The 19046-nt window shown below is 37.7% G+C and overlaps 1 protein-coding gene across 1 annotated transcript; it reads left to right on the top strand.

Annotated features, from left to right (window-relative positions):
* The first annotated feature begins 535 nt into the window (after positions 1 to 535).
* MEIOC (meiosis specific with coiled-coil domain) lies at positions 536 to 18517 on the top strand. The gene is made up of 8 exons (XM_041725987.1): positions 536 to 601; positions 1162 to 1296; positions 4461 to 4618; positions 7345 to 7449; positions 8320 to 10192; positions 10776 to 10910; positions 15300 to 15480; positions 15909 to 18517. Exons 1-8 carry the CDS (start codon positions 536 to 538, stop codon positions 16136 to 16138), a joined length of 2883 nt encoding a protein of 960 aa, XP_041581921.1. The 3' UTR covers positions 16139 to 18517.
* Positions 18518 to 19046: the final 529 nt, after the last annotated feature.

Genomic DNA, 19046 nt, shown 5'->3' with positions numbered 1-19046 from the left:
TAGGCCCGCACTCCTTCCCCACCTTCCATGCCCCGCCCCTCTGCTGCCCTATTAGCCAGTCACCGGGCTGCTGCTTGCCAGTCAGGGCCAATCCCGAACAGGCTTACTTTGAGCGGGAAAGGCTCAGAAGCTAAGGAAGAGCGAGGTCCGCTAACGGCCTCTTCTTGGCCTTGTCTCTAGGGGGTAACAGGCCCGGAGGCGGTTGCCTATTGGCTGGTCAGCGGGCCAATGACGGGGTGCGAAGCGGGGGGCGGGCCTCACACGAGGGAGTGGGGTGGGGCGGAGCGGGCCGGTGCGGGGTCGCGTGCGGGGTCGCGAGCCAGGGGTAGGCACTGTAACGGCCTCTCCCCCCGCCTCTCCCTCCCCGCTCCGGCCCCGCGACCCACAGACCCGCTCCAGGCAGCGCCCGGGGCGGCGGCGGCGGCGGAGGCAGCAGCAGCGACGGGGTGCGGGCTGAGGGAGCCGGGCCTCGACGCCCCCCCTCACTCCCGTGCCCCAGGAACTGTACCTAGTCCAGGAGGGGCTGGGGGCCCCCATGGAGGTGAGAGGCGGAGACACCTGCCCGCTCCCTCGCCCCTCAGGCCTGAGGGAGGGACTTGAGGTAACCGGTGGGGACCGTCAAGGTCCGGGTGGCGGCCGGGCTTGGAGGACGGCGACGGTGAGGGGCCGCTGAGGAGCAGGCGCGTCCCCAGACCGGTTCTCTGAGGAGGCCGCGGCCGGGCGGGAGAGGGCAGGTCTCCAGGGAGGAACCCCGACGGGGCACCCGGGCCGCGGGGCGGGTCGGACGGGGGGGTGGTGGCGGCGCGGCGGCCCGCAGGCCCCGGCTTGGGGGGCGCGGCGCGGGCTTGACAGGACGGACCGGCTGGGGCTGCAGTAGCCGCGACGCCGGGGCTGCGCCGCCGCCTTTTCCACCACATCGGGCGGCGGCGGCGCTGAGGTAGTGGCCGCCGGCGTGGGCCTGTCAGGGCCGTCGAGGACCGCGCCTCGGGGTCGGCAGAGAGGGAATCCCGGGGACAGAAGCGCGGGCCCGGTGATCGGTGCCCTCGGGGTGGATTCTGAGTTGAGCTGCGCGAACAGTGGCGGTGCAACAGCCGCCCGCCGTTCCAGCCCGGCTTTGCCGTGCGTGATGCCTCTCCCGCTTCCTCTCCCTGTCGTGCGCAGCCCAAGGTAGCGTTCCGTGGAGGTGCGAATCGCTGCTGGAACCTCGGTGCCGACCCCAGCAGTAGACTAACGGATGTGTTCAACAGCGTGATGCTGACTGGCTCCACTTCCTTCTATGATTGCTACAAATCACAGGTCCATCCTTTGTTAGAGGGTTGTTGTTCTGTTTGTTTTTAAATCAAGTCGTTTACCCGGAGCCCATTCACCTAAGTGTTCAGATTGCTCCAAGTTTAGGACCAGAAAGCCTATTTTTTCTTCCTTTCCTTTCTTTCTCTTTCTCTCTATTTCTTTCTTAAGCCAGTCACATTTTCAGTAGAGTCTGCACTGCACATACTTTCAAAAACAAGTCAAGGGAGATTTTTCATCGATTCTTGTTATCATTTTGTCTTCAGTGTAACATGAGGTCAGACATGTAAGAAAACCCACTTTGCTTAGTAAAACCTTAAAATAGTTTTTCCTTCAAAAGCATTTATTGCAAGTCAGCACAAACATTACTTTTTTGATAACTTGAAAGTGAAGCTTTTCTGTATTCCTTCATTTTTCTGGCCTCCGCAGTGTCTTAGATTACATGCTACCTTTTACCCCACCTAAAACATTTAGTTTTATCAATCGTATTAAATTTGGGCTTAGGGTGGTGTGAGGCATTTCCATTTGAAATTATTTAACCAGGACATCAGTGTTGATATTGTTATACTTTGAATTATAACAATATCCCCAAATAAATCATTTTATTTAATCCACACTACAACTTTGTATAGCATTACATCCAGCGTACAGACTGAGAAACTGAGGCTCAGAGAGCTTGGTTAATGCTTTAAGTGACAAAGCCCAAGGGGAATGCAGGTCATTTCACCACCAAGACTAGTATTCATTCCACTGCTCTCTATAATGTTTATACACCTCCTAAAATTTACTTGGATTTAATTTCAGTCAACTAAGTATATCAAGGATAAAAGTGATACATTTTGCAGTTATCTAGACTGATTAATATACCAGCTCCAATCATCTGCATACTTCATTCCCACAAATGTTTTAACTGAAAAGGATCCAGATATTTAAAGTATAATCATTTGAATCCACCGTGTTACTTTAGCTTTTATTTTATCCTTACAAAATTGAAATCAATCTTATAAAAGGAGTTTATTTTTCTAATCCTCAAATTTTACTTTAAAATGTAAATTAAACTCTAAAGAATGCTTCTAAAATGCAGTTAGTTTCAAATACTGTATATCTTGTTTGATATTGCATAACCTGAAAATACTTCAAGTCACTATCTCAAAAAGATGAACAATTATATCATTTTTGGATGTTTCACACCTAAAAGACAGGTAAGGTGGGCTTATGATAAAAACTTCAGAACTAAAGGAATAAAATTATGAAAGGTTCTCAAGAAAAAACCCTTTGTAAAAGTTACTGCTAACTAAGAAATTCTGGAAAAGTAGTTTTTAGTGACACACTTAGCAAAATTACTTTGGTGCCTCGGTTTCCACAGCTTCAGAATAGTCCACATGATATCTAAAATTATAATGTGTAGCTTTCAGATAGCAGTCATAACCAGAATTTAAATAAATGGTTGTAAAATATTTGAGATTCCTAAAGGTGCGTGATTGGAAGAGATTTTCATATTTTATTCATATAGTATATAAATTCTGTTATTGTTTAAAGAGTTGTATTTTAATTATGTCTATGATGAACATAAATTTAAGAATACTTTGACCTAAGTATTCTTGTCTTCTCAATGTAAATTTTAATAGAATAAAAGCAATTAGAAAATATTTTTAGTCATGATTATATTTCCTTTGTATTTATAAGAAAATAACCACTTCTGTGTCCAGATATCTATAGTTTTTACATCAGGTTTCATTTAGAGTTAAAAATTATGAATCTATATTTCAGACTTCTTTAAAGAAGCATTTTCTAGAATAAAATATATTTCAGTTTAATCTTTATCATGTGTTAAATTCATTCTATTTTAAGTATCTAAAATTATTTTCACTGAACATCAATCCCTTTTGGAAAGAGGCAGTATTTTATTTTATTTTATTTTATTTTATTTTTTATTTTATTTTTTATTTTATTTTATATTTTATTTATTTATTCATGAGAGACACAGAGAGAGGCAGACACAGACAGAGCTGCAGGTTCTCTGCAAGGAGCCTGATATGGGACTCGATCCCAGACCCAGGGATCATGCCCTGAGCCAAAGGCAGACAACAACAGCTGAACCACCCAGGAGTCCCAAGAGACAGTATTTTAAATCAATAAAATTTTAAATTCAGACTTTTTGCCTTACTTACTCAATTAGCTTGGTTTTTTTCTAATTGTAATAATATAATAATAATAACTTTTAAATTTCTGAAGAGATCATAAAATTTTATATATCATGTCATTTTTATAATATCTCTTGGAACTAGAAGCTAGGCTGAAAATTGAAGATATTATTTAAAAGGTCCTACAGTAGGAGTAAGGTCTTGAGTTTGGGGTTAGTTTTGTCACCTATCCAGCTCAGTAACTTGTAGCCTCAGTTTTCCTCTTTATAAAATAGAATACTCATGTCACAAGGTTAAATGAATATAATGTTCTGTGGAATTTCTTTGAAAACTCTGTATAAATGACATTCACTGTTTTACACAGAGTGGGGGCATTAAGACTGAATTTTGTAAATGATCTCTTGAAAATAACACTGGTAGTGTCCAAACAGCATTTATCTGTTCAGAAAAAAGTGCAGTAATTGTAAGTGTTTCATACCAGGGATGAGCAATAAGTAAAGATCAGATCTGCCAAGTGCCTGATTGTGTAAACAAAATTTTATTGGAACACAGCTATGCCCCTTATATATTGTCTGTGATTTGCTTTGATGCTAGAATGGCAGAGCTGAGGTCAACAGAGGGCTTAACAGCCAGAAAACCCTAAAATATTTATTATCTGGCCCTTTACAGAAAAAATTCACCAACCCCTAGTAGAAAACAAGCTTAAGTGGCTAAGTCTAGATTTTAAATCTCCCAACTCTTACACATGTGTTATTTCCTCTATTTTTTTTTAAAGATTTTATTTATTCATGAGATACACAGAGAGAGAGAGGCAGAGACACAGGCAGAGGGAGAAGCAGGCTCCATGAAGGGAGCCTGACATGGAACTTGATCCTGGGTCTCCAGGATCAGGCTGTGGGCTGAAGGCGGCGCTACACTGCTGAGCCACCCGGGCTGCCCTGTTATTTCCTCTATTATTATTTCACTAATATTCTATAGTAAATGTAATTTAGATGTGTCTGATATGCAAACATGTCTTTAAAATTGCAGAGTGAAGACAGTGTTGACCTAAGGCAGACCTATACTCCACTTTCTTCATCAACAGAATATTCAAGTTCTGTAGATTCTTCACTTTTTTATGCACCATGGTCTACTTATGGAGACGATATTAAACAGCCTTCTAATTCTCAGATCAATGTAAAGAACAGGTAAATTAATAAATCAGATTTTCCAGGCTAAAGTTATTTTTTAAGTTTGATTACATGGGAACCCAATTATATTAGCTCTTTGTTCCCTATATCAGCATTTTAATGTCATGGCATTACAATTTGATGTTTATCAAATTTTTAGAAACCTTAAACTAGCAGTTACGTATATATAATTTTTAGCTCATTACTTTTTTTTTATTCGTTAGAGGCAACCCTTACTGAATAAATCTTAAGTTCCTCTTTCTAAGGATAACTTATGTAAATGAGTTACAATTTGATATTTTTTCATCTAGTTCTAAATTTTCACTAATTATTTTCTTCACAAGTGTACAATAAACAGAATCTTATAAAATGTAAGATAGTTTTAGATATTTTTCAATTCCATTAATAATAAAGGCCTACTCTTATGCCAGATCTCTCCTATGGGGGTATTAGAATTAACATGCCAATATCATCTCTACCATTATAGATCTTACAATAATGATTTGACCTAAGTATTCTTGTCTTCTCAATGTAAATTTTAATAGAATAAAAGCAATTAGAAAATATTTTTAGTCATGATTATATTTCCTTTGTATTTATAAGAAAATAACCACTTCTGTGTCCAGATATCTATATGGATAATAATGATTTGACCTAAGGACTTGCTGAGCACAAGTATAGTAGGTTTAAAGAATGAAATATAGGATATTGTGGGAGCCTGTCACAAAGAGAAGCCTAAGGGTGTGACATCTACCTTTATTTTAATTATATAAAAGGGATCAGTTGATAGAGGTTGATGCATCTTTAGTTTAATTGGAAAATAATTATTTTAAAAATCTTATATGTTTATTCCTTTTTTTTTTTTAAGTAAATCCTGTGTCTAATGTAGGGCTCAACTCAGGACCCTGCAATCAAGAGTTGCATGCTTCACTGACTGAGCCAGCCAAGCTCCCCAATTTTTAACATTTTTCAATTAATAAGATTTTTAAGAGGGGTGCCTGACTGGTTCATTTGGTAGAGTACGTGACTCTTGATCTCAGGGTTGTGAGTTCAAGCTTCATGTTGGGTGTAGAGATTACTTTATTATTATTATCTAGAGAGATTTTATTATTAATAATACTATTAATAAAATTTATTAGTTTTTTAGAGCATAAGCAGGAGGGGGAGAGGGAAAGAATCTCGAGCAGACTGTACTGAATGCAGAACCCATTGTGGGGGTCAGTCTCATACCACCCTGAGATCATGAGCTGCAACCAAGAGTTGGTTGCTTAACATACTGTACCATCCAGATGCCCCTAGAGATTACTTAAAAATTTGAAAATTTTGGTAAGTTCTATAAAATAGTGATTTTATTAGACTAATATATAATTCTACAGAATATTTTTAATATTTTAAAATAATTTGATATGTGTTCATTGAAGAAATTTAGATTCTACAGAAATATACAAGAGAAAGCAGAATTTCACTTTAACCTTTAACACTTCCCAATAACAACTATTAAAGGCTTAGTATATATTACATTGAATTTTTTTAGATATATACTAATAAATTATTATCCAAAAAAACTTTACATTGAATCTTTTTGAAATAACACAACATAGTGGAAAAAGCACTAGACTTGTAGGCAGACCACTTGTTCAGCAAGTGTAGTTTGGCAAATTACATATGCTTGCAAAATACAAGTTTCTTAAAATCTCAAATGCTCATTCTTCAATATCTGATTACTAATACCTGCCCATCCTATGTTATGAAGATCAATGAAATGTTTGAATGTTATGCAAATATAAGATATATATTTTTTAATGTCCTAATACTATAAAATATGAGAAAACAAGAAGTTATAACTTAAAGCAACATACTACTTCTAGGAACAAATTACTTTAAATACATAGGAGGTAAAACACTAATTTTCCATCTCCTTGTGGTTTTTACGTTTTTTAAAAATTTATTTATTCATGAAAGACCGGAGAGAGAAAGGCAGAGATGTAGGCAGAGGGAGAAGCAGGCTCCCTGTGGGGAGCCTGCTTGTGGGACTCGATCCTAAGACAGCGGATCACGCCCTGAGCCAGGGGCAGGTGCTCAACTGCTCAGCCACCCAGGCATCCCGGTTTTTACATTTTGTATTATTTAGACATTAGTCACAAGGTAGGATTTCTGGTACATGGAGCTCTGGTTACTTTAGTAAATATTTAGGGATAGCCCACAAATCTGTTACTTTAAGGGACAACTGCAATATTAGTGTGATATCTAGGATGACCGTATCACATTTCACTTTTTAAATCCAATATTTGGTCTAAAGAGTCACAAACATAGAGCAGCAGATTCATATGGCTTTCAAATCACAGATGAAAAAACTGAGCAAGTGTTGATGGAATAATGTATAATGGTACCAGATACACTTTTAGAAAGAGCCATGGTGCCAAGCCTGTCTAAAACATCAGAGGTCAGAGATTTATATCTTGAACCTAAAATGAATAGCATGTGTTTTGGACAAATAAGAGTTAAGCAAACATTGTGAACTAGACATAGGATTTGAAATGAAGGAGAAACACTTACAATAGCCTAGGCATTATGCTAAAGTGTAAAATATTCTTGAGTTCCTGTTTCCTCTTTATTTGAAGTGATGGTATAAATCCAATCCAAATATTTTATAGAAAAGTAATGGTATAATAAGTCTGGAAATATAAATCAATATATTTCAGTAGGAGGAAAAGAATTTACACGTGATATTCATTTATTTTTAGGATTCAAACGGAAAGAAATGACTATGGCAGTGAAACAGACTTATATGGACTTGTGTCTAATATTTTGGAAGAACAAGATAAGTCACAGCCATATTTTGCTGAGGGGTTAGTATATTTATAAGCCATGTAGTATATAGTAAGCTTTTAAGTTCACGTATACTAAATTACAGTATTTATTAGCTTTTATTTTTACTTAAATAGATTTACTTGATTTTCATGAGGTACTTGTCATCTAATTGCAAGCTTCATACTAAAGTTTAATTTGCTATTAAGAACTTTAATTTGGAAAATTATTCTTGCATAATTCAGAGCTATTTCCCTTGAGTTCATGAGCTAAAGTTTGGCTTAAAGAGTATAAATTCCAAAGAGCTTTTATAGATATATCCCAAAGAATAAAACTATCATTACTGCTATGCAAAAATACGTATGGAGTTTATTCATATGGTAAAAAAAAAAATTTAATATACTGTGATTATTTTGGGGGGTGTGGAAGCCATATTACCCAAATGTCTTATTTCCTAGATAGGGAAATATGCAGTACACATGTAACCAATTAAAATATTTTAATTTCAGTAATACTTTCAGCAAAGCATATCTTTTTCATTTAAAAAATTGCAGTCAACAACATTTTTATAATCACCTATATAATAACCTAATTAAAGGAAAAACTTATTTTGTTTTCTGCTTTCTATAGATAAACAATTCATGCAAGACCATGCAGTCACCAGCCTCAGACCTTAGTTAAGATTTCTTGGGAAGGTATACCGAAGACATTTTAAGATTAAAATGCATATTTATGTAGCATGTGACACATTTCAAGCAATAGAAAATTATTTGGATGTAATAGTAGTTTATAAGGCAGAGTTAGAAAGGGACAATGAGGCAGTATAAGTATTTTGAAAACCTAACTTCTCCAATGAGGAAATAAAGTCATTTAAAACCTAAGTTGTAATTAAATATATTTACTTGTTCTAGGACCTGCTCCTCCAATTTAAAGTCAGTTTGGCCAATGAACACAAGCAGATTTGCAGATCACCATGACCTCTTAACAGAAACCAAAAGGCCAATAGATACAGCCATCTCTCAGCAAGCTTTTTATAGTGGTGAATCTGTGTCAACAGTGGAAAAGCAATACCTGCATAATAGTAATCTAATACCACAACAAAAAGTAGATGAACTTTATCATGGATTTACTGGTTTAGACCTTGAAGAACAATGGATGTACCCCTCACGAAGTGATCATTCTAACTGTTACAATATCCAGACAAATGATACAGCTAAGACAACATTCCAAGATTATCCATTTATCAAAAACTGTTTTACATCACAAACTGGTCTGTCTGACATCATGAAAGAATCAGGAGTTGATACTTACTCTTATGGAAGAGAGAAAATATGTGCTAAAGGTCTTGAAGTACCATTACAGCAAAAAAGGGCAGAAATGTTTCTTTCTCAATTTAATAGATACAGTGAAAATGCAGATTATTGTAGATACCCAGAATATGTTCATCCTAATAAGGCTAAGCTTAATAAGTGTTCGAATTTTAGTGTCCAAGATAGTAAAAAATTAGCTAATGGTACACCTGAAACACCAACTCTAGAAGCAGACACCTATACCAAGTTATTTCAGGTTAAACCAGCAAATCAGAAAAAAATGGAGGAGACAATACCTGACCAGCAGAATTTCACATTTCCAAAAACCACACCACATCTGACAGAAAAACAGTTTGCAAAGGAAGCAGGATTCACTGCTGATTTTGGCATAAAATCAGAATATGGAGTAAAACCTCACACAGCTTGTCCAGCTAATAATGATTTTGCTAATGTCACAGAAAAACAACAGTTTACTAAACCTGACCCCCCAAATTCAGAGTATTTTAAATCCATGAATTTATTATCAAACTCAGCAACATTTTCAGGAGGTATCAACTTAAGTAGACCAACGTGGATGAATGTTCAAACAAAAAGTAACACTCCTATTCCTTATCGGAATCAAGGTAACTTGATGAAATTAAATAGTCACTTAAGTGTAGCTTCAAAAGGTTCTAACCATCCTTCAGATTTCCCCCAACTGTTACCCACAAATTTAACCCCAAATAGCAGTTTATTTCAGAAGTATTGCCAAGAAAACCCTTCAGCATTTTCTAGTTTTGATTTCAGTTACAATGGTGCAGAAAGAATTCAATCTGTCAATCACATGGAAGGACTGACAAAGACTGGAGAAGAAAATCTCTTTGAATCAGTTACTGATAAAAAAATAAAGCAACCAAATGGATTTTGTGATAACTATTCAGCTCAGCAGTATGGGATCATTGAAAATGTAAACAAACATAATTTTCAAGCTAAGCCTCAAAGTGGACATTATGATCCTGAAGAAGGTCCAAAGCATTTAGATGGCTTATCTCAAAATACATATCAAGATCTGGTGGAGTCACAGGGTCATTTTAATAGCCACAGACAGGGAAGTGGAGACAACAATATTAATAGCCGTGTGAATCGCACACAGGCATCATGCTTTTCTAATAATTATATGATGGGAGATTTAAGGCATAATCAAAGTTTTCAACCACTTGGCTCAAATGGGTTTCCCCTAAGATCCACTCACCCATTTGGCCATTCAGTTGTTCCACTGTTGGATTCTTATGATTTGTTTTCTTATGATGACTTAAGCCATTTATACCCTTATTTTAATGATATGATGTATGGTGATAATTCCTTTTCTGGTTTCGTGCCAACTTTTGGATTTCAAAGACCAATTAAAACCCGTAGTGGACCAGCCAGTGAACTTCATATTCGACTAGAAGAATGCTATGAACAATGGAGAGCATTAGAAAAGGAGAGAAAAAAGGTAACATAGAGCTATCCATTTAGAACTTAGGATATTCCCTCTGCATATCTTTATTTTGTTAGTGTAGTTTACAAGTACTCACCTTATTTCTAAGCTTAATTCTTCTATAATGTACAGTTTTTAAGTCCATGACTGTAAGGAATTAGATAACTTAAAAAATTTGAAACTTAAAAAAATTGCTATTTATGTAAAGTTTATTTTGCCTATGAAGTAGACTCTTAATGGGTTAAAATTTTAATTCTTTTGGGGTGCCTGGCTGGCTCATTTGGAAGAGCATGTGACTCTTGATCTCAGGGTTGTGAGTTGGAGCCCCACTTTGGGTGTAGAGACTACCTAAAAACAAAATTTTCTTTTAAAGTTCTTTTAATTAAGTATTAAACTGTTGGTGCCTTCACATATATTATATGCATTAAATATGATAGAAAAATATGGTGGTATTTGGTTTGTATTTGTTACCTTTTGAAAGTGAAAAAATTTTAAAGTAGTGATTTTCAATTTATTTCTTAGGCCTAAGAGAAATGTTATTCAGGATTGGATCATATTTAGAAAATTCGGCATCTAAAAATTATATAATTTTTTACAGACTGAATTGGCTCTGGCCAAGAATTACCCAGGAAAAAAAGTATCCAGTACTAACAACACTCCAATTCCAAGGCTGACCTCCAACCCATCTCGAGTTGATCGCTTAATTGTGGATGAACTTCGGGAACAAGCCAGAGTAAGCTGCAAAAACACCCAATAATGGATTTTTTTAATTGCTTGATAAAATTTAAAACAAGTCAGAGTTCTGAAGGATTTTTTTTAACCTTTATTTTTTCTAATATTTTTATTTACTTATCCATGAGAGATACAGAGAGAGACAGGCAGAGACATAGGCAAAGAGAAAAGCAGGCTCCATGCAGGGAGCCCGATGTGGGACTAGATCCTGGGACCTCAGGACCATGCCCTGGGCCGATGGCAGGCACTAAACCACTGAGCCATCCATGGATCCTCCTGAAGGATTTTTTTTTTTTAAGATTTTATTTATTTATTCAGATAGACATAGAGAGAGAGAGAGAGAGGCAGAACACAGGCAGAAGGAGAAGCAGGCTCCATGCCGGGAGCCCAATGTGGGACTCGATCCCGGGACTCCAGGATCACGCCCTGGGCCAAGGGGAGGCGCCAAACCGCGGAGCCACCCAGGGATCCCCTCCTGAAGGATTTTTAAATCACATTTATACATAACTCTGAAATATATTCTTTGCCATGTTTGGTCCTAGAACTATAAGTAATACTTAGGAAAAGGGAAATAACATCCCCCCTTAATAATTTTATTTTATTTAAAGATTTTATTTATTTATTCATGAGAGACACACAGAGAGAGAGGCAGAGACACAGGCAGAGGGAGAAGCAGGCTTCCAGCAAGGAGCCTGATGAGGGACTCCATCCTGGACCCTGGGATCATGCCCTGAGCCAAAGGCAGATGCTCAACTGCTGAGCCACACCCCCACACTTAATCATTTTAAAAGTAGGTTTAGTCATTTAAATAGCTCCTCTTTAAGAAACCCAAATTAGGGGCGCCTGGGTGGCTCAGTCAGTTAAGCACCTGCCTTTGGCTCTGGATATGATCCCAGGGTCCTGGGATTGAGCTCCATGTTGGGCTCCCTGCCCATTGGGGAGCCTGTTTCTCCTGCTGCTTCTGCTGGAGCCCGCTGCTGCTTCCCCTGGTTGTGCGCTCTCTCTCTCCCAAATAATAAATAAATAAAATCTTTTAAAAAAAACAAAACAGGGATGCCTGGGTGGCTCAGTGGTAGAGTATCTATCTGCCTTTGGCTCAGGTCATGATCCTGGATCCTGGATCCTGGATCCCTGATCGAGTCCCACATCCAGCTCCTCGCAGGGAGCCTAGTTCTCCTCTGCCTATGTTCTTCTCCTCAATGTCTGTCATAAATGAATAAATCTTTAAGAAAATAAAATAAGGACAGCCCAGGTGACTTAGCGGTTTAGCGCTGCTTTCAGCCCAGGGCGTGATCCTGGAGACCTGGGATTGAGTCTCACGTCGGGCTCCCTGCATGGAGCTTGCTTCTCCCTCTGCCTGTGTCTCTGTCTCTCTCTCTCTCATGAATAAATAAATAAAATCTTAAGAAAAGGGGTGACTGGGTGGCTCAGGTGGTTAAGCATCTGCCTTGGGCTCAGGTCGTGATCCCAGGGTCCTGCGATCAAGCCCCGCATCAGCTCCCTGCTCAGAGGGGAATCTGCTTCTCCCTCTCCCTCTGCCCATCCCCCCACCACCTTGTTCATGCTTGCTCTGTCACTCTCTCAAATAAATAAATAAAATCTTTAAAAAAAAATCTTAAAAAAAAGAAAATAGTCTTGTTTTAGAAAATTAGTATATCACTTCAAATGTAAAGAATCCTGATAGGTCATTTTGTAATTTAAATTGCAAACGTATTATTCCTATTATTTCCTTTGTAATTTGAGAATTTTCTATAATTTTTTTAAAGATTTTATTTATTTGACAGAGCACAAGTAGGCAAAGTGGCAGGCAGAGGGAGTAGGAAAGGTAGAAGCATGCTCCCTGCTGAGCAGAGAGCCCAGTATGTGGCTCAATCCCAGGACTCTGGGATCATGACCTGAGCCAAAGGCAGATGCTTAACCAACTGAGTCCATCACCTAGGCACCCCTGAATTTTCTAGAATTTAATAGATTAGGGTAAAGTTTCCCCTTTTTTGACCTTTTCTTAAAAACTTATACTGCTTTCGGGATCTCTGGGTGGCGCAGCGGTTTGGCGCCTGCCTTTGGCCCAGGGCGCGATCCTGGAGACCCAGGATCGAATCCCACGTCAGGCTCCCGGTGCATGGAGCCTGCTTCTCCCTCTGCCTATGTCTCTGCCTCTCTCTCTCTCTCTCTGTATGACTATCATAAATTAAAAAAAAAAAAAAAAAAACTTATACTGCTTTCCAAATATGATGAAAGATATCTGGGAGGGGTGCCTGGCTGCTGCACTTGGAGGAGTGTTTGACTCTTGATCTCAGGGTTGTCTGCTTGAGTCCCATGCTGGGTGTAGAGATTACTTAAAAAATAAACTTAGAAAAAAAAGGGGGGATGCCTGGGTGATCCCAGGATCTGGAGTCAAGTCCCATGTTGGGCTCCCTGCAGGAAGCCTGCTTCTCCCTCTGCCTGTGTTTCTGCCTCTCTCTCTCTCTCTCTGTTTCTCATGAATAAATAAATCTTAAAAAAAAAAAATTGGGGATGCCTGGCTGGCTCAGTGGTATGCCTTTGGCTCAGGTTGTGATCCTCAGGGCCCTGGGATTGAGTCCCACATCATTCTTCCCCACAGGGGGCTGCCTATGTCTCTGCCTGTCTCTTATGAATAAACAAAATCTTAAAAAAAAAAAAAAAAAGATTCCTAGGAAAAAGCATGCAGTGAAGAAGACAGCTTGCTTCTGTGATTGAATAAAAGCTATTTCAAGAATTAGAAAAATCAACAGAGTATGTTTTATTGAACATCAGTTTCTTGTACCTTGTTGTCTTTAAAATATAGATATGAATTACTTCAATGGAAAAATACTGATTTTACTTAGCTTTCAGTTGGTCAGTTGAAATTCTTTTATCAAATTTGTAAATTTGTACAATGGATTTATTAGGGGTATAGTCATATACCAACGTGGATTATAGCCAGATGTTAATGTTAATAAAAACTTCAATTTTATATTATTTTCTCTTAAAACTATTCAAGGTTAAAATTCCTTTTTCTCAGTAATATATTTCTAGGCAATATATCAAAGGATTGCAGACTTAAACTTTTTCCAGCTTTGCTTATGCTTCACATTAATTTAGATTATGTTTATAGCTGTTGTAAATTTTTTTTTTTTTTTTATGATAGTCACAGAGAGAGAGAGAGAGAGAGAGGCAGAGACACAGGCAGAGGGAGAAGCAGGCTCCATGCAGGGAGCCCGATGTGGGACTCGATCCCAGGTCTCCAGGATTGTGCCCTGGGCCAAAGGCAGGCGCTAAACCGCTGCGCCACCCAGGGATCCCTGTTGTAAAAATTCTATCTATATTTAGAACATTAGACCAGGGGATCCCTGGATGGCTCAGCGGGTTTAGCGCCTGCCTTCAGCCCAGGGCGTGACCCTAGGGGACGCATCTAGGGGACGCCTAGATGGCGTCCCCTATTGGCTCCTTTAAAAAAAAAAATTTATATATTTATTCATGAGAAACACAAAGAGAGAGAGAGAGTGAGGCAGAGATACAGGCAGAGGGAGAAGGAGGCTCCATGCAGGAAGCCTGACGTGGGACTCGATCCCAGGTCTCTAGGATCAGGCGCTGGGCTGAAAGTGGCACTAAACCACTGAGCCACCCGGGCTGCCCCCCATTGGCTTCTTAATTGAGAAATATATTTCTACTCTCCAATCACTAAACACCAAGTTCCTATGTGAATTTTAAAACATTTAGTTCCCAAAGGCAATTACTGTATTGATTTTCAAATCCTAATTATTGAAAAACTTCTCTTAACTTTTATACATTTCAAGTTTAGAAATGGAGATATTAGGTGTATACAACTAAAATATACTCCCCTTACTGGTATATTAGATTTAGGGATTCCTTAAAACTACCTCTAGTCAGTATGATTTGAATATTTCTGATTTCCAAAAGGAGAATATTGGAAGCCCAGAAAGGACCTACTGAGATCAGGATTAATCAATCTAGGACTTCTCCCTTTTAGCGCTTTTTCCCCCCTTTAGATTACAGTACCTCCTATAAATAAATGTTCTATTTGCAGGCTGTTCTCTTATTTGCCAGAAACAATATTAGATCTTAAATTTGCACTGTCAGTGACATGGAAATATTTGAATGTTTGATTTTTTAAACTGTTGCTCATTCCCATGAACAGATTACTGAACAAGTAGGTACAAAAGGGTGACTTTTTTTTTTTTTAAGGCTGACTTTACATCTTTGTTTTCCTCAGCATGGTATCAGGATAGAGTAGGCATTCAGTTATGTATTAGATGAATATTATTGCTCTCCTCTCTATTCTGCTTCATTGAAGATTTGTCCTTACTTAAATTAAAAGACAGGGTAATGTGGTTACATGCCTTATCAAAATTTAAAATGTTTCCCTTAGGTTGTGACTCTATTAGGCAAAATGGAACGTCTTCGAAGTTCTCCCCTTCATGCCAATATCTCTACTGCTCTTGATAGACACTTGGAGTCCATTCACATTGTACAGTCACGTAGAAAGGATGAAATTGTTAATGCTTCAAACAGGCAAAGGCAAGGAGTTCCTAGATGCCAAGATGACAGAGGTATGTGTTAATGCATATTCTTTTGGTAGGGCAGTGAGATAATTTGAATATTGTTAAAATCAGATTCTGAAGTTAAAAGGTTGGATTCTAAAATTTACACTTTCCTAAAGAATAAATCAGTAACTGATGCCCACATAATTTACTCTAAAAGTACTTTGATCAGTTTTGTTAATTTTACTCATTTAATTATAACTCTGTTCTGTAAGTCTGTGTTCTACCCAAAGCATAGTCATTGTCCTACAAGTCAGAAATAGAGTATGAACAATTTTAAATATTAAGTCAAATACTTTAGTCCAGTCAATAGCCATCCTTCTCTTATAAAAATAATAATGTTTGATCATTTAATAGCACAACATTGTGCTTTTTAAGAGTTGAGAGATATATAAAATGTGTTTAACATGAACTGATCCTGAATGGTTTTTTTACAGATGTTTTTGCCCTTGCTTCAGCAATTAAAGAGATGTGTGTGGCTACTCGGAAAGCACGTACTACCCTGTGGTGTGCACTGCAGATGACCTTGCCAAAAACAGCCAGTACAGCTGGCCAAACAGATGTGGAAAAGGCTTTACAAGATATAGTAAACTGTGAAGATAAAGTCCATGAAAACATAAATAGTAGCAATCCAATGAACCAGAGAGGTGAAGCAAACAAACATTAAGGAAATGCCAGCAGAAAGAAGAATAAAAAGCTGATAAGTAAATGTATCAAGACATGCTAAAAAATTTTAATGAACTTGTCAAACTTGAAAATTTCAATACATTAATTTTCTTTCAGATTTAAAGTTAATACCTTAATGAAGTCTAACTTCTATTTAAAAAATCTTTTATTTGGAATGAATCAGATATAGTTTAAAGTGAACTCAAAGGGAAAGTTGACTACTCTAGTAGGAGTTCCAAGTAGCCAAAGATAACAAGTTTAAGTAAATTAAATATTTCCTAACAGCTAAAATATTGCTTAAGCCCATTCTGCAGTGCAGGTAAATGCAAATGTGAAATTGTTCTAGAAAATAAGTTTCATTTAGGTCTGCCTTAGTAAGTATAATTCCAAATAATGAATCTAAATGACTGTAGCCCAATTACGGCTACAGTCTAGTAACCACGACAAGTTTTGATTGTGATATAACAGTGTTTTCCTTAAAAAACTGGATAATACCTAGGAAACAAAGGAAAACAAGGATGAACCCAATATTCATGTAAAAATTTAATATTTAAGATACTACCATATTTATAAATTTGAAATCTTAGTGCCTAAGTATATGGAGGGAAATGCATCTGATTCTCCTAAATTAGTGATAAAAGTGCCAGTGTAAAAACCATGCAAGTTACTGAATATAAAACCTGTTCAATCATTTGTGTATATTCTTTAAAATTTATACTATCAATTATTACATATTTCCAATTTTAAAGTATTTAAATTGAATCAAAAACAAAACATTTCCTTTATCTGATCTTTTAGACTTGATGCATAGCAACTAAAATAATGACTATTGTTTTAATACCCTTAGTTTGCTGCATTTTATGAGGGTATCACGAAGTTCTAAAATGTATTTTTTAAGGTTTTTAGTTTAGTTTGCAATTGGTTAATGTATATTTTGTGTAGCTGTGTTCATTAGTTTGCTTCTGTATTTTTTTAAAACAGCTCTTGAAAGCTTGGCCTTTTCTGTTTCTCATCACCTAATATCTTTGTCGGAAACCCGAGTAATTTATTCATTAATATGAAATGTTGGTATTATGTGACTCAGAAGATCTTGGGTTTTAACATTTCTAGCATGAGTTAAACTATAATATAATGTACTGATGAAATTTAATTGAACTATCCTTGACTAGAAACACTAGATTTTTTAAATGTTGGTGTTTTTCCTAGTTTTAGAAATCTTGGTATTAAAGAGTGTAATCACACCACATAAATTTTCTTTAGATGATGTGCAGAAGTAACTGATTGAGAATGCAGGAGTAACTGTAGGGAGAAACATTTTGATCACTGATATGCTTTAGAACTACCCAAATGAATTACATTGAGGGTAGTCAAATAAAATAGATCACCCCACCACACTCACTGCATAGAAAGTGGTTAAGTTTGACATAAGACATGTTGGATGTTATGAAAACTAATATTGTACTGAATTTAGTCTCTCAGGAAAAAATTAATAAATTACTTTGTTGAAAACATTTGGTTTCTTTTTTTACATCTTTGTATTAGTTTCTAACATTAAGCGTCCTGCAGATAAACCAATCAAATTTCATTTCACTGATAATAAAATTTAAAACTCAGTGCCAGTTCTTAATATAGAAGAAAGGATGTTGGTAGACAAACCACTGCCATTCAGGTATCCTTGCATTGAACCTAACATCTTTCAAAGATGAAGTTTTTACTCTGCCTTTATATTAATCCAGGCAAACCAGAGTAAAAGTTCTGGGGAAGTTTTAACAGGACAGTGGTAAGAAATGAAACACTAATCCATTAACAAAAACCAAACACAAAAATTCTTTTAAATTCTGTTAATCACATCACCCTGCAAATAATTCTCATATTAGTTGGTTATCCCTCTGTAGTATACTCTCTAAAGGATAGTTCATAGCCAGCCCCGGTGGCTCAGTGGTTTAGTGCCACCGTCAGCCCAGGGCGTGATCCTGGAGACCCGGGATTGAGTCCCATGTCTGGCTCCCTGCATGGAGCCTGCTTTTCTCTTCCTGCTTCTCCCTCTGCCTGCGTCTCTGCCTCTCTGTGTGTCTCTCATGAATAAATAAATAAAATTTTTTAAAAAATAAAGGAATGGTTCACATGTATTGTCCTTCTGAATTACAACCGAGGACAACAAAAAATACATATAATTAGTAAAACTGATAAAATCAATGCTCCTATCCTTTCTAATCCCAAAGAATTTGGTGTATTTTTTTTAACATACAAAGTAATTTATATAAAAGTGGTTGAAAATTGCCTTGGGGATCCCTGGGTGGCTCAGCGGTTTAGCACCTGCCTTTAGCCCAGGGCGCGATCCTGGAGTCCCGGGATCAAGTCCCACATTGGGCTCCCGGCATGGAACCTGCTTCTCCCTCCTCCTGTGTCTCTGCCTCTCTCTCTCTCTAGGTCTATCATAAATAAATAAATCTTTAAAAAAAATAAAATAAAATTGCCTTGAACTCTATCAGCATCCTTCTTACTTGAATAATCTGCCTATAAAGTTGTAGTGGGCTGGAATTAATGTTGTGAATGAAATCTTGGTTCTGGCCTAAAATGTCCATCATACTATATAAAAATACTGGTTGTTTAAAATTTGCCCTTTGCAACATTGAACATTTTAGACATAAAGGATTTATTAGCACCTGAATTAAATGAATAACCTTACTCAGCCTAATGAGCTGATCCTTTTTTCCTGCGCCAAACCGCTGCGCCACCCAGGGATCCCTCCTATTTAAACCCTAGTTCAAAAAATAAATAAATAAATCTTAGTTCAAGTATACACCTAACTGTAATATACATAATAGAGTCCCATAAGAACTGGCTACTATTATAACACTAAAACAAGTATTCTTCAGGGGTCCATGGATATAACCTGGCTCTGCTTC

This window comes from Vulpes lagopus, chromosome 12 (genome assembly GCF_018345385.1).
Source record: "Vulpes lagopus strain Blue_001 chromosome 12, ASM1834538v1, whole genome shotgun sequence".
Taxonomy (NCBI): Eukaryota; Metazoa; Chordata; class Mammalia; order Carnivora; family Canidae; genus Vulpes; species Vulpes lagopus.
This window is presented reverse-complemented; position numbering and strand designations above follow the sequence as displayed.

What these genes read in the sequence shown, in the direction of transcription:
- MEIOC (XM_041725987.1), top strand. Translation starts at nt 536, where the DNA reads ATGGAGGTGAGAGGCGGAGACACCTGCCCGCTCCCTCGCCCCTCAGGC. An exon ending in GCCTGAGGGAGGGACTTGAG is followed by an intron (nt 602 to 1,161) that starts GTAACCGGTGGG and finishes TGTCGTGCGCAG; the next exon opens with CCCAAGGTAGCGTTCCGTGG. An exon ending in TAGAAAAGGAGAGAAAAAAG is followed by an intron (nt 10,193 to 10,775) that starts GTAACATAGAGC and finishes AATTTTTTACAG; the next exon opens with ACTGAATTGGCTCTGGCCAA.